Source organism: Labrus bergylta, chromosome 19, assembly GCF_963930695.1.
Source record: "Labrus bergylta chromosome 19, fLabBer1.1, whole genome shotgun sequence".
Lineage (NCBI taxonomy): Eukaryota > Metazoa > Chordata > Actinopteri > Labriformes > Labridae > Labrus > Labrus bergylta.
This window is the reverse complement of record NC_089213.1, coordinates 20645668-20666875: the sequence shown is the minus strand read 5'-3', so window position 1 is coordinate 20666875 and position 21208 is coordinate 20645668. Positions and strand designations below refer to the sequence as shown.

Genomic DNA, 21208 nt, shown 5'->3' with positions numbered 1-21208 from the left:
CTTTCTCAATCTTATTTAGTTTTTTGTACCATGTTGTAAACATGTTAATTTCTACAGTAAAAACTGAATGTGCTGTGTATGTGACTTCCGGTGTTCCTGGAGCCAGCCTCAAGCAGACCCTCAACAAACTGCAGGATTTTGCACTTCCGCATTGCCTTAATTTTTCAACACCAGAGGTTGCCATTTGGGCACAGTGTGTTCCTGCTATATAGAGGATGCTTTAGAAAGATGTGCATACATCGGCAAGTTCACAACGCATTTTTACAGAGCTTGTTCCACATACAGGATGCACAACAGCGCACATACTCCACAGTTAAATATCAGTGCAGTTTCTGATACATTCAAATCGTTTTTTAAAAGAATAGAAGCTGGGAGACAGAAATATTTTGTTTTAATTGCTGTTAGTTAGCTCTCCTCCAGCTCCAATGTGCGTTCTGTCTAATACATACAGAAACACATACTACAATAAATAATAATAAGTAATAATAAGAAATCTTTTACATAACTACGAGAGCCACCAACAAAATAGTCAGACTGAGTCAGACTGTCCAGGGTCCATTACGCATGCATTAGAGAATTTAGCCAAGGTTTCCAGCAGAGAAAATTTGTAAATAAATGTTCACAGTCGACAACTATTTGAGATGTTGAGCCCACAGAACATTACTTGTCATAGATCTGTTCTGATCTTTTCTGCATGTTTGGAGAGTTTAATAATTAATGAAGTTACTTTTCTGTGCCCAATGCAGAAATGTTCCCAGTCTTTTTGATCATTTCTGATGTTGTGGGAATAATTAATTAACATGTAACTTCAGCCCACCACCGTCAACATATTTCATACTGAGTCCTGTGTGTGTGCTCTGTGTGTTCAGGAGCACAATTAAAGGAGAGCAGTTAATGAGCCGGCTCGAGTTCTATCTTTTAAAATAATAAAGTATGAAATCTGACATGTATAGACCAGCTGGCAGTTAATGGTTATGATGGCTGACACTCTGATTGGTTTGATTCACGTTACACCCAAAACACACCGATGTATAATCAAGTGACGTAATACAACTTTTTTTTGCGCCACTAAACCAGCAATTTGTAAACAGAGAATCCACAAATCCCTTTTCACCACATGCTTTAGACAGCATGCTTCAGTCCATCAATTAAGGGCCCTTAAAGGTTCAACTTTGGCCAAAAGCATTATTAACTTTAGTGTTTCCACAACTTCTTCTAATTATATGGACCTAAATAATTCTTGAATGTACCTCTTAATTAAAGGTAAGATTTATCCAATTCTGTTCTAATGTGCATTATAAAACTAATAAGTGTGTATCTACTTTTAAGTACCATCCATGGAAGTGTTTCTTCTCATGATAGGAGTAATGAATTCAAAAGAAACCCTGAAATGACTACATCTTAAAACACCCCACAGCAAATCCGTCTAGTTTTTACATTTCTTGCTGTCTGAATCCAAGTGCTTTTCTTTAACTTATGAGCTTTTTAAATGCCTCCACTCCGACATTTAGATACAATGTGGCAGCCATTAATGACTGTGCAAAGCGAGCAGTTTCTAATTTTTGTTTGGGAATCATTTTAATTCAGCAGTCTCTTGTGACGGTGCACATTCCACTCGCATAATGATGTGAAGCAGTGTTTTTCTCCCCTCTTTTTCACCTTGTTATTTTGAGAAGCATGTGTCTGCATGTGAGTGAGTGAACTCGGCTAAAGGAACAATTAAACAGCTGTAAGCCTGGAAGAAAAAAACAAAAGCACAAGAACCGTTCTGGGCGAAAAATCACAGGCGCAGACACACACACACACACACACACACACACACACACTAGCACACAGGACAGAATGGGAAGTAATGGAGTGAGGAGAGAATGCTGCTGTCTGACATGAAAATCAACACAGCGTGACATGACCATTATACACACATACACACGAATACACACACACACACACACATACAGATCAATAGCCAACTGCTTAGGCCCCAGGCACATTATTCGGAAATAACAAACACACTGGCGTATATAATATACACATACGCATGAACTGATGATGATTAAAAATTCCCTTTGATTCACAACAACAGGAGATATTTGCATGCAGTTCATTTGGTTTTGGTTAAACTTTAAAGTAAAATATCGGTATGCAAGTTTGAGCATTTTTTCACAGTTTTGACATGTACAGCTTCCAGCCATATGCTTGGATTTGTGTTTTTTTTAAGGGCCCTCTTATAGATACAGTATTACCCATATTCACGTCAGTCAGGGTTTCATTCTGCGATAACGTCCCGCTAACTATACATTGTCCCTTATATAATGAATATGGCCCATGCAATGAACACATACACATATAAGTAGCAGGGGAGTTTTATCTTGATTTACTGCGAGTCTCATCGACACAATGAATCAACACAGGAAAAGTACAATAAGGGTGAATGAATTCACCATAATGCATGAAGTGTGGAGGGCTCTAACTCTTTTTTTCAGTCTGTGTGTGTGTGTGTGTGTGTGTGTGTGTGTGTGTGTCAGTGTATCATTAAACATATCCGCCTGACCTTTTCAGGTAGGGTTTTGAGAATTAAGAGATTAAGTGAGATAGACAAACATGACTTCTCATATACATCACAGGCATGCATACAAACAAACACACACACACACACACAAACACACTAAAGGTTAGCAATTCCCTTTCTAACTGACCAACATAATGTGGCAGCGATGACATTTAGCCTGTAAAGAAAAAAACAATCTTCACTGCCTGTCTCTGCCTCATTTCTCCATCTGTTTTTAATGTCTCTCTTCTTCTAATATCTGTCCCTGCAGCACTTGTTCGCTGAGTTTTCGCCTTATAGTAATAACTGAGTAACAGAAGTAATAACTGAGAAATGCTTAATGCAGCAGTGATGTTCATCAAGTTTCACTTCTCCACATAACAGATATATTTGATCATTTTCAATTGTTTGGATAAAAAAATACTGAATACAGTTTTTAAATGTCTTTGATTTTACTACTCTTGATGCAGTTTGCTGACATTTAGCTACATTACTTGTAGTCAAACTTATTCTTACTAGTCACATTTAAAACATGTCTAAAGCTTCTTTTTGGAATGTTTTCTACTGTGTTTAATCCGTCCAACTGTGATTAGTGTTGGCACTGATGGGTAAAGGTTCCTAATGGAAAAATTAAGTTGGTTAAATCGATTGCCACCTGAAGAAATCTGAACAGCAAAAAGAGACTCATCCTCATTGAACTGGAATATAGTATCTAGTAGGGAAATAATAATTGTATTTCTAAATCTCTATTGTTAAGTCAAACCAAGGCCCTACATCTTTGGAGCTTTGCATTTTATCATTACTTTCAGTTTTGAATGATTCACATGGCTGCAGGTATTTTTTGGGGGCTGTAGTTTTTCTCTGTCTTCTTCACTGTTCACATATTTGCATATCTCAACATTCCTCCTCACTGTTACTGTCTTTCGGTCTCCTGACTCCCACCCTCCCTCTCTCTGTCAACCATAGTCGGCCAGTTAACAGTAATTATGAGGTTCCTCGTTAATTAGCGAGAAGCACCCAGCTGTTTCAGCCCCACTAGACAAAGGCCTTCAGCACATACACACACATACATGAGCACACACACAGAAATAGACACATGCACACACCTGGGGAGTCTTGGTAAAATGTCAGGGCCGTTCAGATTGTAATTACAGGGAGATTTGCTGCTTCTCTCACAAAGCCGAGATAAACCACCCGACTGACACACACACACAGACACACACACACACACACACACACAAACAAACCCACACGAGGAACAGAAACACACACTCAACTTTTTAGAGAAAATCAATACTAGGCCCTGTTTTTGGCACACACAAGATTAGAAGTGATGCGGTAACAATCACTACTCAGTTTATTTTCAGTTGTAAATAACATCAGGTAATTTTACTTATCGATTGGGCTTCATACAAAATACTTAAGTATCATTTTAGTGAATCAAAAGACTACTTTTGGACACATTTGTGCTGTGATGATGCTCTCTGCTTCCATGAGATATCTTTAAGCATTTATATACTTCTGTATTAAGGAGGATTTCTGCATTTAAAGAGCAAGGCAGTTGTTTCTTTATGTAAACATTAAGTCAGAGTTATTCCTACCAGCCTGCTGTGTTTTCAATAATCACAATTATAAAGACAATCATGTATTTGTTATAACCACTTTGTCATTGTGTCTAAAACCAAATTCTTCTAAAATGTAAGATGCAGCCTCTGATGGATGGCCCTCTGCAATTAGAAAAAAAAGGCATGTGTATTTGACGTGCATGATGTGTTTAAAAACATCCACCTACACAAAATGGTAACGATAATGAGAATGAACAGATTTATAATGGGGGATTTAAGCATGTATCAGCTTAGAGTAATCAGTTTAATCACCATACTGGCAGCATTTGCAGTGAATGAGATAAATCCCTCCCTCGAATGAGAATCATCAGTGTAAAAAATAAGAAGCAAGATTGACACCCAATGACAGTCAAATTGCATGCAAAAAAAGTAGGGGCAGTGTCCCAGAAATGAAAGCCATAGCAAATACTCAGCACATGTTCTAGTCAAACAGTCTGCCTCTCTAGATGTGTATTTCAGAACAAGAGTGTGTCTGTCTATCTATCCATCTATCTGTGTGTGTTAAATGTGATCTTGGCAGGTTCCTGAAAGCCTGCTGAGCTGTGAAGAGGAGGTGCGATTATAATTTTCGGCATCCCATTGTTTCCACTGCACTTAGAACCCGCTACACCCATTTCCCCCAGTTCTCTAACTCATAACTCTTCGCTCAAAAGGGGACCGTCAGAGTCGATTTTCCACCGTCTCGCCCGAATTAAAGTAGAGACAACTACAGCTATCATTAAGCACACAGGAGGCACTGTTTGTTCAGTTTCATTTAATTCAAAATCAGTTATAATGTTGCAAAACTCTACCATTTGTTGACGAGTCCTGTTTTTTTCTCCTCCTGCGTTTTGGCTTTTTAAAATATCCAGAAGTTATCAGATGTTTTATGTTCATGTTGGTAGAGCCATTAGTTTTCATGTGGACTTTAGCTTTCAAAAAACTTTTAACAACAAAACAATCATTCATTAGTTTGTTTCCATCCACAATATGTAAGGAAAGATTAAGTAAATCAGCAAAAATTCATTGAAGCTTTAAGGAAGATAACAGAGAATAAGATTTCATCAAAATGCTACACTTTTCTTCCAGAGAGACTGACTTATGTAAGAGCAATATAGACTGCATTTTTATGAAGAGCCTATTTAACCAAGATGAACTTAAATTCTAGACAGTAGACACTTGTTTCATGCTCAGCACATCACCAAGGCATATTAATAACAAGCCAGTAGATCCAACTTGACAACTGCAGTATGTTCAGACACAGCAACAAATGGACGGATGGATGGACACGTGTACCTGTGTCTCATCCACTGAGACTGTGTTTGTCAATCAAAAGCCGAAATGAGTTTTGCTTCATAAGCCATATAATTAACTTAAGTCCCTCTGCTATTTGTGTTGTTTTAGCAAAGCAGCAATCAGATGGAAATGTCATGTTTGTTTGCCCACAAATTCTCGGATGTGTGGAGATCAAGAACAAATAGCCCACAGTTCACGCTCCTTTGTCATGGCAACATAGTGCATTAAGTGCAGGGGAAGCACATCAACAACAACAAGGCATTTCCAATAGAGAAAGCGGATGAATGAAACAGTGAAATCTTCATAATGCTAACGGCCTGAAAACAACAGGTAACTGCTTTGATGCACAGTACAGAAAAAAAACTAAGTCAGGCACTTGTCCATAGGTGTCACGTTTTACAAGTTAACCCATTATGTCTGTCAGCCTTAACCACCAAACAGAAGCGACTCAAGTTGAAAATCAACATGTCATCTGCATAAATGTTTAGTTTGATTTGCTCCTAGCTCCTTCAATCATTATTTATTAAACACTTACACTGTTCTCCTTGAATTCAACATTAGTAGTGTCTTACACACATCTAAAGGAACAATGAACAAGTCAATGGATGTATTTCATATTGTCCATAGACAAAAGTTGGCCAGCACGTCTGAGTTATTAAAAACACAAAATAAAGAAGAGGTTGATGGCTTAACCAAAGCAATGAGACTCCTTAAATGTGTAGAATCATATAAGTGTCATACTACTTAAAACGCTCTAAAATTAATATTTAAACCTTAGTGGCATGGGCTTTTCAAATGTTCTCTGCATCTTTAATTCACAGCTATGGTGTTCATGCTGGTCAGAGAGGGAGGGACAGGCTTGTTTCTTAAGTGCAGGTAACATATCCTCACATTTGACTCTTGGCTATTAGTAATGCACGATTTCTTACATCAAGTGTTAATGCAGGATTACCCAATAGTCTTCACCTGATAAATCAAGAATAAAAAGGCTAACTGAGGAAATATCATACGATAGTAAAAGAAGGTCTCAATGTCCAACAACCTTGTGTCTCCCTTTTTCCCTTGAAATATTCATGTCTTTTATCATAGTCTCTAAAAGTGAAGAAATAAGAGGGAACTGAGCAGTACCAGCTTTATTTATCTGATAGACTTCTAAGTAAAGTTGCATTATGGACTGAAGCTTTGATGACTTCTTCTCTCAGTCAAAGAAAAACAGATTTGTGGAACGTGAACCTGATCAGTTGTGAGAAGTCGAGGAACTGTCTTTTCAGCACTGTGACCTTGATGTCATATGAGGAGTCCAGTGTTCCTCCGAGTTGAATGGATTTTAATTCTGTTGATTCCTGTTCTATAAAGGTTCAATTCGGTTCCAGTGACTCCAATCCTTTTTATCTTTCTATCCCTTTTATCCTTTTATAGTCCCATTTCTTTTGATCTCAGAAACTCATTTCAGCTCAACCTCTGACAGGCATTTGGACATCCACGAGTACTCAAACAGCCTTTTGCTTCCTTTGTTTGTTGAAGGATATACAGTAACACACCTCTAAAAGACTAATGCGGCGAGGTGAAAGCATTTGTCAAACGAGAATTGAAACAATATGCGTTTTTTTCTGTATAATATGGTTTTATTTAATATATCTATTATTATTATTATAAATAAGCCCTAATATTACTTTATTTATCATTTTTACATCTGAACTGTTTGTGTTCATACAATTGAAACCATTTTTCCCATAAAACATTTATTATATACATATTCTATACATTCATAGAATGGAGGGAAAATAATACTTCAACCAAAGGTATGATCATTAAAGGGGGGAGAAAAGGGATTTATGTAGAAATTGAGATTTTTATCTTCTGAGATTTTAAATAGATTCATAGCTTTCAAAAGCCTTTTTTTTTTGGCTAATTAGTCACCCCCTGCTAAGTGCTAAGGCTAGCTCTTTAACTTAGTAGAATGCCAAATGGTGCAGAAAGAAAGTCAGCCAGTCTCACAGATGACTGGAGTAGATCCTGGAGTATGTGCTAATTCAAAAATAGACTTTGAATCATGAATCAATAATCGTTTTGAATCAAAAATAGATTCTCAATCGAACGGTGACCCCAAGAATCAAAATCAAATCAAATCCTGAGACACCCAGAACTACACACCATGGGGACTTTTTCTCTGTCTGCATTCGCACCGCCATGGTACCTACTCTGAAGCAGGAGCTAAAAAGGTTCCTCTAAACGGGGTTCTAGGAACTCAAATAGTTCATAGTTCCTGCGGTGCAGAACCAATAAAGAAGAGAGGTTGAAATTTGAAAGTTGGAGAAGTGAAACAATTCTAAGCTATATTTTCTGAACTGAATACACAAACTTTACTCAAAGAACAAATGGGTCCCTGGAACAATGTTTCGAGCTTAAAAGCTACCCGGAGAGAGTTACGTTTTGACTGTTGCGGGCCCCCCACCATAACTTATCGTGTATCATTTTATCTTCAAACAGTGTTACAGGGATCAAATTTTCCTCCCAGGGCAGTTTGAGTATTGAGTTATGGACATATACCACATAATGTGTACATTTCCCCAACTTTCACATTACTCTACCAAAACTATACATAGTGCACCTTTAATGATAAAGTTATGCATTAGTCTAAGATTATTGTTCAAGGATGATGGACTTAATAACATTATAAGATTAAAGTACCTTACCATAGATGGGATGAGAGTATGAAAATATCTCAGTGGTGAATGTTAATTCCAATATTAGTTTAATATATATAAAGTCTTAAAGCAAAGAGGCAAAAGAATAATTAAAGAGCTGCAGGCTGAACACAAGCTTAAATATATTGGGGTTGATACTCAACATTTGACCATACAGACTTCATCCCAGGGATGAATTCAAGCTGGAGCTCTTCCAACAATTACAACATCAATAAATACCCAAATTTTACAAAAGAAAAACCTCTGATACAGCCATTACACATGAGTCAAATTGGATTACATTGCGTGAAATCCAGCTTTTGTTTCAACAGTCTCCTCAGCCTTTCTATCAGTGTCACAGGAAATCCAAGATGGAGCAATAACACAGATGACAAATATCTTCCAGAGCGACCGTTACATTTAACAAGGGGAAATGACAGAATGGGAGTACGCGTGTTGTTGTGTCAGGTTTGGTTGCGGCCGTGTGGTTAAGCATCTGCTCTCTGTCTGACCCAGTGACCCTGAGTGAGAGAGGACAGGAGGCAGTGAAAGAGTAAGAGAGCGACAGGAAGAAAGAGAGAGCAGGACAGGGTCGGGGTGTGAGAGAAACAGACGGCCGGAGTCCAAGGTCAAAACGATTACTTTTGTCCACTGCAATGCCATGCTGAGCTTTTGTCTGTGAGCTGGATGAGGACTGCACGCTCTCACCTGAAATGCCCTTTATTGAGCACAGAAACTTAATTTCAAATAAAAGACATTTAACGTTTGAAATATACTTTCACAGTATCACTGTTATAGAAATTAATTTTGATTTCAGTGTTCTTTTTATACCAGAAAAATGGCTGCTTGGGATTTGTATATCCTTATGCAGATCCTTAATTTGTGCCTCTGAGTGATTTTTTGCAGTGTTTGAGTGTGTACATAGTTTAATACACTCTCACACAGACATTAGCTGTGACTACAGCTGTCTTGGTAACCATCCCTGTGTGCCCTGCAGAGGTGTCCTCCTTTTTGGGCCATGCTGGTGGCCGCCCAAGCATGAAAGCTTTTCAAAACAGCAATTTAAGGGAAGACTGGCACTAAATACTGGTGTAAAAATAGGTCTTTTAGACTCTCAGTGCAATTGTATGTCTACAGTGTCTCTTTGGAGTAATGTTAAGACCAAGTACAGAGAACCAGTTATATCTTGTATCTACATTTCTTGGTAAAAAGCTTTCGCAAAATGAATCAATGAGTGTTTAGACAAGGGGATTTAAAGTTGAACAATGTTATGACAGAGAGGAGAGGAAAAAATAAAATAAAAAAATAAGACAAAGTGAAAGAAGAGAAGTAATGTAAGCTGGTGACAGCAGTTGCCTCCAGCTGTGAACTGCATGCAGAAACAGTATGACGGGGCCTGCTGGGGAAATGAGTCTTCTCAGGGAATAAAGCAGACAAGCACACACATGCACGTGCACACATACAACCTGTGCAAAGAAAGACACACAGATTCATGGACGGAATAAAAACAGTGCAAAAAAAAAAAAAAAAAAAAAAGCTCCCATGGCGTGAGACTCAGATGGGAAATACATCATCACTCAAAAAGGAAACGCATCTCCTGCAGAGCTCTGAGACTCCTAAGCAATAAGACTGAGGGAGAAGGTGAGACTGCAATAGTATAATGAAAATAATCCAAATGCCTTTCTTTGTGCAAATATATTAAAAAAAACATGCCATGAAATGTCATAACAAAATGAGAAACATTTTTTTTTAGTATAATAAAAAGAGAGACTATCCTTATTAGCATAACAGTACGAGGTGTGAGCTAGTGAGATTGTGTGTGTGTGTGTGTGTGTGTGTGTGTGTGTGTGTGTGTGTGTGTGTGTGTGTGCGTGTGTGTGCGCGTGTGCGTGTACGTGTGCATGTGCATGTGCGTGTGCGTGTGTGTTTGAACGGTATGTTGTGTGTGTCATGTCTGCTGACAGCCATGTTTCTGAGGGTTTGGGGCACATGGGCATACCTGTCATAACACAACGAGTCTAAGCACATACACACAAAAACACACCTGCTGTTTTCTGTTTTTCTCTTTTGGAAGCCCCAGTTGTGCTGGATAAATGCCAATGTTTGTGTCGTATTTTAGGAGAAATGGAATGTACATTTGTTTATTTTTACAATGACTATTTCCCAGGAATATCTTAACCAATTATAACACTTAATATTCTTTACAGAACACATGACTTGAATCTATTATTGATAGGAGTTAAAATGTTTGAAAAGTAGTGTGAGTTGAGACAGTAGTTGGGTTCACGAAGGGTTCATGTGTCTTGCAAGCTGACCAATCAAATTACCGTGATGTGTGTGATCCAGAGCTTCTTGTGTATCTGTCTGTTTGTTGTGAAGTTGTCTGTGTCTTAAGAGAACTGAGTGTTATATTTCTTTAAAAATGAGAATAATTACTGGAAAGATTGAACACTTAAAAATAACTCCCGTGGCAGTTAGTAATAAGCCCCTTCTGGCTGAATGTGAATGCAGGAACATCTCACTTAACAGAGATGTTTTCATACACGTATTATAATTCCTTTTGTTAAAAATGGCAGCATGTTTGCGTCATTCTTATAATCTCCAGTTGATCATATATGATATAAGAAGACAGTAAACTTGTCCTATAGGATTTTTGGTTGCCTCTTACAGCTTTTATGGCAGACATAACTCACAACTGAAATGTACACTAATAATGGTCACATGGTCACCATAGCAACAATCTAGTTCCACCTATCTGCTATCCATAAATCCGTTGCAACATTACAAAAAGAACCTCTGAATAAAATACGATATAAACCACCAGGGAAAAGGAATCAGAGAGTATACAAAGTTGTTTCTGTAAACGTTTCAAATTGTATCAAATAGAGAAACTGAGTGTTTGTTCTACTGTGTGATGAGCCTCAATACAGTTGAGTGAAAAATTATAAATCATACCCTACATATTATTAATGAAAGCAGGCCATTTGTCATGTCATTAATCAACACTCATCTTCAGGGGGAAAGATAGTAACTGCTGGTACATCATTTGCACAATATTTTCTATGTTTATGTCAATGCTTTTGTGCACATGGACTACATTAATTTATTTTGGAACTTGTAGCTATCCTCCTGGATCCCCAGATGAAGACATGGTATAAAATTACCGATAAATGATAAGGTGTGAAAATAGATTGGATTCAGGTTTAATTAAAGAAATGTGTTGATCGGGTTTTAATTAACTGTGAAAGACTGTGCCAGCTTTTAGCAGTCTGTACCCGATATTCAGTGTGAATATATATTTCGGTCCACATGTAGGGTGTTGATGTTAGCATTCCCAACCTTTTAAGGAGGAAAGGCAACACTATACACCAATCATTCACCACTATTTCAAAGATCTTGGCGCAACACCTACAGCCACGTTCCTGTTACTGGCATGCAGATTTACTTGTTTAATTGTTCTGATAAATATCAAGTGAAACCCCGCCTACTCAACACCCGAAGATTGCAGAAACTCAAAAGACAATACAATACTTTTTTTTTCTTGGCGGAAGGGTTGTGCATTTATAAGAGAGATAAGACAGTGGATAGAGTTGGAAAGCGGGGAGAGAGAAAATGAGGAATGACATGCAGGAAAGAAGCCACAGGTTGGATTCGAATCAGGGCCATCAGCTTGGGGGACTACAGCCTCCATACACACTAACCACTAGGCTACTGGCTCCCCATTTCTCAAGCTTTTTAGATGCTAACTGTTATTTACATTGAGTTAGAAGTATATCGTAAGTTTTCACAGGCTTTAGATTTAACTTTTTTAAACCCAGTGAATTATTGTAATTTTTGTCATTTGTTTACCATGGGATAAACAAAACATTATATGCTATTTGCTTTGTTAGAAGTATCTTTCCATTCTATGACTTACAAGAAAAAGAGTGGCAGCCAAATAACTCAAATAGGTACAAATCAAAGGCAAAGAGACAAGACTGTGTATTTATGGAGATCAGGCTAATCTTAGGTCACCATGACATGAACAGGATCTGGTTTACAAAGCTTTTGGGATTGCCGCAGATTTTACTATATCGTTAAACTCTTTGCATGGCAATAAGACAGTGTTCTTCTTCTGTTCTGAATAATTTGTGTCGTATCAGTTGTTGTTTGTTGTGATGTTGGTTTGGCTGGAATTTCATGTCAGCTACTGTTATGTATTTTCCCTGCAGAGCATGCAGTCATTAAGGGCATCAGTATCTTCAAGGGCAGGGTGACAGGGACAGAGTCTGGCTGTCACCAGGGATCGAACCTTTGACCGACTCTGCTGTTTATGTGTCCATCCATCTCTATAGAGGGATTGCTTTACAGGCCATTTCCCATTTTACTCCTAGCTTCTATCTTAGATGAAAACCCTCTTCCTATACTGGCCATGTTGCAGGTTCCTTTACATTGATTAAAACATTCAGCACGCACACACACACACACACACACACACACACACACACACACACACACACACACACACACACACACACACATACACACACACACACACACACACACACACACACACACACACACACACACACACACACACACACACACACATACACACACACACACACACACACACACACACACACACACACACACACACACACACACAATAGGGAGCACCAGCTGGATATGAGACTGTCTGTCTTTGTTAATTTCTCAACTGCCTTTCACGTTTCACATTAGAGAAAGTGTGTGTGTGTGTGAGTGTGTGTGTGTGTGTGTGTGTGTGTGTGTGTGGGTGTGTCTCTGGTCCTTGTGCTTGTGTGTGTGCACGCTTGTATGGTTGCATGTTCCCGGTCACACCCTCAGGGTAACACATGCTGTCTTTGTGTGCCCAGCATATTTTTGTGTATTTATTAGTTTGTGTGGTTTATATGTGTGTATATTGTGTGCGCTTGCCTACTCAACATGTTCACGTCATGTCTACTTCTTATCATCTTTGAAATAATGAAGAGCCTGTGGAAGACTGACAGATTGTGTGTGTGTGTGTGCGTATGTGTGTGTGTGTGCGTGTGTGAGTGAGGAAAAAAGTCTTCCTCAGAAAACCTCATATCTCCATAAGGTCACCTTCTGAGTAATTGAGAAACACACTGATTCTCCCAATTTGCTGGGCCTTTAATCAGAATCTTGTTTCATATTAGGAATGCTTCACAGTGGTTTTTAGCACAAACTGTAGTTAATATGACGAAACAAACTGAGATAGATAAGTACTGCTTCTATAAATTCTAACATTCTGTGCAAAGCTGACCTTGTTGATAGCTCCTGCAGGAAGCTAACATGTCTTTGCATTCAATTGCAATGAATTATGATTCCACTTATTACCCTCATGACACCAGTCTGTAAAAGCATGTTTGCACTAGACCTCTGAGGGGGGGAAAAACAATTGTATATAAAAAGCTGCTAAGGATCCACAGTGGCCCCAGAACAGCTGGAACAGCTAACTGCAGTGGTGACTCTCTCTTTATTCCAATTTGCATGACAAAATTATCTCTTCTTTCAATTTAGCAGCCCGCTCAATATGTGCAAGCTGACATTTCTGAAATCATAGCAAGGCAAACACAAATCGGAAATACATGAGTAGATTTGGCACTCTCCAGTGATTTAAAAACGCACCATTTGGATGGCAGTCTGTGTGCAGGAATTAAATGTGTACCCTGGATGTTGGTTGAGGGGAAAACCCATGAGACATGTAAAAAGGCTGTTTCCTGTGAGTACCGTCCTATTAAAGTCAACACTTAGAACAAATCTGCTAAGGATAGAGGTTGAGAAACGAAGGGGAGGAGAGGGGAAAGTGCCAGGAAAGCTTAATGGATGGGAAAAACAGATAAGGGAAAGAGAGGAAGAAGGGATGGCAGATGTGCGATGTGAGAAAGGTGGTGATAACAAATTCACTGTGGTTGAATGTCAGTGGGAGGAGAAGGGAGAAAAGAAGAATGGGTGATTAGAGGTGGAAGCAGATGGATGGAGAGCCAAAAAAGGTGAGCAGGAAGCTGCTGTATATCAAGAATATTAATAAACACAACAAAGCACATACTTTCTCACTACTCATTAGGGGAGTTTTCAGTGCAATTAGTAACACCGAAAGCACAAGTACTTTAAAGGCATAATGTGAGAAATGGGGGTAAAGACAGCACACATTAAATAGAAAAAAGGCTTAGAGAAAGAACTCTTACTGAAGGAGCAATGCCCTCTAACGATGGAAAATATCTAAGGCTTCAGATTCATTAAAAGAATATGAAGCAACACGATCATATTAGGGTTAGAGGCAACCATTTTTTCAAGAATTACAATCATCAGCAACCTTTGCTTAAAAATGGATGCTATCATATAGAATCTATGCAGTAAATTGTCACTGCCAGATATTGTGAATATGAATCCAGACATCATCATATTGAATGTATCTGCTAATCACTGCAGATGACATTTAAGCTATATGGTTATACTTATTCTGTAGAACCAAGCCAACAGGTTGAGGTTACCACAAGATTTTGCCATGGGTTAAATTTTAAAAATGTCAACGCTAGCTTGAAGTTTGATCGTGTTTTTGATCTGTGATCTCTGGTGTCCGAGGGCACGTCTTTACATTTCCCTTTGCCACGTTATGTCAAACCACTTTGGGCATTGGTAGGAAATGGTGCTGTTGAAGCAGAGCAAGAGAAGATAATTGAACAAAAAAGGTAATACCGTTGCAAGAGAGGATTACAGGTAGGTGCAGGAAAGACAAGTGGTTGAGAGATGAAGAGAGAATGGAGATGAGGACGCAACACAATGAAATGAATAACATCAGAATGTAAATGCCCAAAAAAACAGAGATGAAAGTATTGTGAGTGGGGTTAAGATAAAAGTACAGAAAAGGATGAGAGGACAGAGGTGAGAAGCTGTTAACATCAAAGCTTAGGGATGAAGGTAGCCAAGATTCAAAATGCTATCTCTCTTATTGTGTGTAGCTATACTGCACACTTCTCCTATCCTGCCTTACTCTCAACCCAGTCCTCTCTAGACCTCATCCCCCCCAATTCTCTCTCTCTCTCTTGCTCAGTAAGCTAAAAGTATTTATATGATCAAGAGGCTGACTCTGCGACAGACGCATCTCCCTTCCCTGAGAAGGCAGCCATAAGCCACAGGATTAAATGTGTGTTAGAGAGTCTGCGTTGCACTAATGTTCACCGTGAGCCTGTGTGTGTGTGTGTGTGTGTGTGCACATTGTGCTAATGGAGCAAAAGCATGTATGTACGTATTAATCAAAGACAGACAAAGAGATTTTATGCCCCTGTTTTTGTAATGTCTTTTAGCCTCTAGGCTTAACAACACGCCTTACTTTTAAATGTCCGTATATCTTAATCTATAATTGTCAGCAGAGAATGAAACCAAAATACTTTAAAGATAATTAATAGAGGTAAATGATTACCAGTGGCAAATTAATGGACAGCATCCATCAATGCCTTATAAGGAACATCAGAGTTGTAGGCTGCACCGATCAATCTCTGATATCCTGTGATGGGTTATAAAACCTGGTTGGAGTACCACTCCGCTGCCTGTCCAATTTAGCACTGATGACCGGCATTTAATTACTGGATGCTACCAGGGGGACAACTGATAAATTTCAATTTAGCCATGTTGCAAGAACAAAGCTCTACATTTCCATGGCTCGTCAATGTAAATTAAATAATCTATTTTTAGCCTTTTGGGTTAATTGCTTGGTACCAAGCTGGAGACTGGCCTTCATGAGAACCTGTTAAGAGTTCATCACCCCAAAGATGATCCTAAATATATTTCCTGGTAGTCCAATTAATGATTAGTACTGTGATTGATCAGTGTTAGCGCTCTGATTGAATCCCCTACCCTTGGTTATATTCTGAATTAAGGTTCATGTAGAAAAAAGCTCTGACATAGATTTATTTCAAAGCTGCAGGTTGCCAGGTTGGATTCAGAGAGTCATAGCCAGGACACATTTAGAGTCAGGAAGATGTTTAAAAAATGAAAATGCGTGGGTTCTCTCTCTTTTTTTTCTCTCCTTGTGTGCATGTTGCGATTTGGTATGTTTGGTGAGTACATTAAGCCTCTGCAAGCCACAGGACAAATCTGACAGACGAAAAAGGAAAGGGAGGAAGCTGAGAGGAGAGGATACATGAGCCCAGAAGAGAGGGGAAAAGCAGAGAGGCAGGAGACAGGAGAGGGGAAGCGAGAAAGGAGAGGTGGAGTTAAGCTGAGCAGAGCAGCAGGGAGGAGGAGGAGGAGGAGAAGAGATGAAATGGAGAGGAGGGGATCAGGGGGAGAGAGAGAGAGAGCAGAGGACAAGTACAGCAATTTTTCAGCGTCTGACTTGGAGGGGAACTTCATTTGAGGCGAATTTGTTGACATGAAACTCAACAATATGCTTTTGAAGTTACGTTCTCACAAGGAATTTAATGTATAGAAGAGGTAATCACGACATCCAAAGGGAGCTCATGTTTAATTGCACTTCTGTATCATGAAAAAAAGAGGCTTTGAAAATAATTCTATTACTTAGCAAGTTAGGAAATCAAAGTTTTTGTCGATTAGTCTAGCTCACATATGATTATATCATCACCTATTCGATTACTTTACCTTTGATTGGTTTCCAAATAAAACCGCTGGCTCATACACTGATTGCTTACCTGCAGTTGGTCTGTAGAGTAGACTAATCCACTATCCACCAGCTAAAATATAACCACATCTGGGTGGTGGCTGTTTTATTTTTCATTTTACTGCCTCTTTTTAAAGCTTTGGTGCCCAACATGTCAGCATTGATCAATGAGACATTTAATTATTTACCTTTTTTGTTCAGCCGTTATACTTTTAAAGTTGTATTCGCCTGCCTTCTTTGCCAACTTCTACCTTTGACATTTTATTAATCTTGGGAACTTGGAATTTAAGCTTATCTCAGCCAGCCTCCATTTTTTAACTATCTGATACTATGATTCCTCTCAGACAGCCGTGAGGAGATCAGTGCCAGGATCTGTGCACCAGAGGGTTTAAAATTAGATCTTTTGTGCCTGAGGAAATCCCACCTTTCTTGTCTTTGCTCTATGGAAGCCCTACAAATCACAATCTCTCATATGTCCACCATGGGAAAGCCTTTCAAAATAAGCCCTTTTGAGGTGAATCTACAACCCTGCAGTCTGTGGTGATACAAAGCCAAGAGTCTAGACATTCCCTGCTGTCGATTTGTTTAATCACTGTAGAAATCTATAATATTTCTGCTCTGTCAGCCTACACAGGATCTCCCTTACACTGGAGGATCATGCAGACTTCACATTGACAATGACAAATGGTTCTCAATAGCTTCCACACTAGTTGGCTTTTGAGGTTTCCTCCGCCCTAATGCACAATTTTTAAACTCAGACTCCATCTTTCTGCTCATCAAACCTCAACCAATATTGTTTCTGACAAATTCACCCAGGCTTGGTGTTGTCAGAAGCTCATAGACCTTGGCGGATATTTAGTTAGAAACCTATTCCTGCCTGTATCTTTAAGCCTGTTCTGTCTCTTTCTAGTGTAACATTTCTCTCTTCTTCTGTCACTCAGCTCTCTCTCTTTCCTTATGTTCCTCTTCTCTCTCCTCCTCCTCCCTATCCATCTTTCACCTCCCCTACTCTGTCCCCCTCCCTCTTCCTATTCTCAAGGTACTGTGATGAATGGTCACTTAGTTTCCATACCCAAAAGTCTGAGTGAGTTTATTTGCATACGTCTTTGTGTGTGTGTGTGTGTGTGTGTGTGTGTGTGTGTGTGTGTCTCTGTGTGTGTGTGTGTGTGTGTGTGTGTGTGTGTGTGTGTGTGTGTGTGTGTGTGTTCCTTCAGCATTTCTGAACAGAGAAAAGATAAAAATGGAAGCAGGGGAGGACGAAGACACAGCTGTAGACAGGGGTAGTGAGTGAGCTATACTGTGAATATTTTAACATTCTATTTTACTCAAGAAGGCAGGAAGGGAGAGAGAGAGGGAGCTCAAGATCAGGAGGTAGGAAGGGGAGGGAGAAAGTGTGTGTGTGAGAGGGAGAGAAAGGGGAAGACACCACAATTAAATTACATTCATCACTGATACAGAATGAATATATGCCCGTATGTGTGATACATATTTGGGTATAAAATGCTTTGTAAAGGCTCAGGCCTTCACTTAAAACAACTCACGTTCACATACACACATGCACAATCTCTCTCTCTCTCTCTCACACACACTCCTCCTGCACACACTTTGGTATAAGCAGCTCACGTTCACTGCCACAGCCCAAGAGCTACCGCAAGAATATTTATTGGCTACCGGCTCAATGGCTGTATTGAAGGGAGGGAAGGAGTTAGAGAGAGAGAAGAAAGAGAGAGAGAGCGAGAGAGAGAGCAAACTGAAGCAATGAAGGAAGAGGGAAAGAGGCTGTTGCCGGTTTCATCCCTCTCTCCTTTCCCCTCATCCTCCCTTTAAACCCATTTCTATTTCTCTGCTTTCCTCCGCAACACAACATACAACACACGCAGCTCACGCGCCCACGCGCACGTGCCCCACTCACACGCACAGACACCCTCACGCGCACGTAGACACCCTGACATACACTCAAATCCTCCTTACAACACAGGAAAGGCAACATATTTTTCACGACTGCAGTAGAAACCAAAACTCCTGCACGCAGTTGGTTTTGCGCGCGTGAGTGAGGGCGTTTATGACACACGCACGTGTATGTGCTCGTGTCGCATCCCCTTACCTTGCGCGCGTGAGGAGAGCGAGCAGAGAAGGAGACTCCAAAGAAAACAGCGCAGCACTGTCATTCCTCTGTCCGTCATCCTCTCGTTCGTCGTCCCCTTCTTCATCCTCCCCTTATCCGAGGAGGGGTGCGCGAGACAGCGTTCCGTGACAATATCAGCATGGATACATGTTCCGCGAGCCAAGCGCGAGCCCTCTAAGCTCTCACCGGGCCGCATGCTGCTTCACATCCAGAAAACGGAGGGAGAGAGAGAGGGAGAGGGGGGGAGAGACAGAGAGGGACAGAGAGGGAGAGAAAGAAAGGGGGGAGACGCGTGCGGTTTTTTCGCCCCCTCCTTCTAACATAGACTAGATAAATCCTTCATATCCGAAAAAATGACTTCAGTCAACATCCACAAGAGAGAAAAGCGGAGACACGAGGGAGGAGACGGGACGGACACACAGGTTGTCTCTCTGTCTTTAAATCCACTCTCCGCTGGATTTCAGTGATGCTTGCCGTCAATTATTTTCTATTCCGTCCCGTTCCCTTTCAAAAGAGTCTTAAAGAAGGAAGGAGAGGTTGAAATCCACACTTCCACCGGGCTACATCCCTTTCTCATTCTGAAAAGCCCCTCTTTACTGGCTCAGCCTCTCCTCTTGTGTTGTTCTGTCTTCTCTGCTTCGTCTCTCTAAAAAAAAAAAATCTTCTCTTCTTCTCTGTTTCCGTTCTCCCTTGAGGTCTCAAACCTGAACAGGGGGATCTGTTCTGTATCTCTTCTCTGCCCGGATAACCGTCCTCTCCTCCGTCTCTCGACTCGTGCGTCTGTCAAACCTTCCTCTTCTCTTTCCTCCTCTTCTCCTTTCCTCTCACAAACAACGACAGAGAAACTGTAGAATCTTTACCCCTCCTGAAAGAAGAGAAAAATCATCACCCACTCTCATTATCCGTTCGTTTAATACACTTCTTTACACATGAGCCACAAAATCAGCCATTCTCTTTAGAATATGCTTACCAAACACGCCGAACAAGAGCTTCATCTTTTAATGACACTGTCCTGTTTAGTAGCCTTCTATATAAAGTCCGACAAGGAGAAAATACAATTTGACAATCCCTTATGTTGTCAGAAAGCAGAGGAGATATGCATCATCCCCTCTGCCTGGTACACTGAGCTCTTTTCTCCCGGTGTAGCGGCTGGTGCGTCTCGTCCTTCTCCCAGCTGGTACTGAGATGCTGCATTCAAGTGCTGCTCGTAAGCTCCTGTTTCATTCACGTGCATTTCATTTGAAACAGTTACATAGAGTAAATACAGTTTATAGTAGATTATTAACAGAGGATGTTGGCTTTGGCATCAGGTTACCCTCATGATGCCCTTTTGTTTTTCTGATTGCTGTTTGAGAAAATGAGAAAATGCTGGGGCACCCACTTGCACTGACGAATGGGAGTTTGCCAAAACTTTACCAAAGGATGCCCAAATTGGATCAAGGGAAAGAGAACAAGTTATCAAAATTAAGAAATCGGTCTTGAAGCCAATAACTGTGAGGCAATCAAATAAGGAATAAATTGCGCTTCAACAGCGTAACATGATGTGTTAGGGTTGCCCAAGTGTCACGGAGCAAACCAACCAATATTGTCTTTCTAGAGGTCATTACTCATTACTCCACTTGTCCTCAGAGATGAAATCAATAAAAGGATGAGTTTGGGATTTGGAGACTGGTGATAGACGCTGACACTTTAACGGATCCATCGGTCCTGAGAAGGGACACTGTTGAGTTCTCAATGACATTAAATTGATTTTCTAGCCAATACTTGTACGTATGTTCAGTGCACAACACAATCCAACTGTATGCTACATTTGAGTGACTGCTTTTGCTGTGATATAACCAGTCCATAGGTCAAATATGGAAGTGCATTAAGAAAAACTACAATGAATAATTATATAAATAATGTATGTGACATTATAAGCTCTTATACATTCCTTGCCCCCTAAATGTCACATCTTGGTAATAATTTACACAAGAAATGTCTTGGCTTTTACAGTTTTTCCACTCGAACTAGTAGCATGATCAGGTTGTGGATTTTTTATTCAGTTAAATTAAAACTCATCTAAAACCTGCAGGCAGCAATAAGAGAGGCTATAAAGAAGCTTGTCTTCTCTCACCCCAAACTCTAAATATTACCTCATATTTCAGTTTTATTGAAAGTAATATCAATTAAAGGCTTGTAATTGGACTATTTCATTTTCTATTGTCAGTCAGACAGATAATGACGTCTTTCATTCTCTTCGGAATACAAAGGAAAAGAACTAGACGGGGTATAGATTTTCATTTAATAAAAGAAAATGATATA

At 39.8% G+C, this 21208-nt stretch overlaps 1 protein-coding gene across 1 annotated transcript in view; it reads right to left on the bottom strand.

Moving 5' to 3' along the window:
• The window catches only part of LOC136177067 (CUB and sushi domain-containing protein 3-like), a 134451-nt gene extending 114399 nt beyond the window's left edge, over positions 1 to 20052 (bottom strand). The window contains exons 1-2 of the mRNA XM_065947869.1: positions 19875 to 20052; positions 18884 to 19769 (exon numbers count right to left, since the gene is read on the bottom strand). Of these exons, the coding sequence (XP_065803941.1) occupies positions 18884 to 19100 (217 nt within the window). The 5' untranslated portion in view covers positions 19101 to 19769; positions 19875 to 20052. The remainder of the gene's footprint in view (positions 1 to 18883; positions 19770 to 19874) is intronic.
• Positions 20053 to 21208: the final 1156 nt, after the last annotated feature.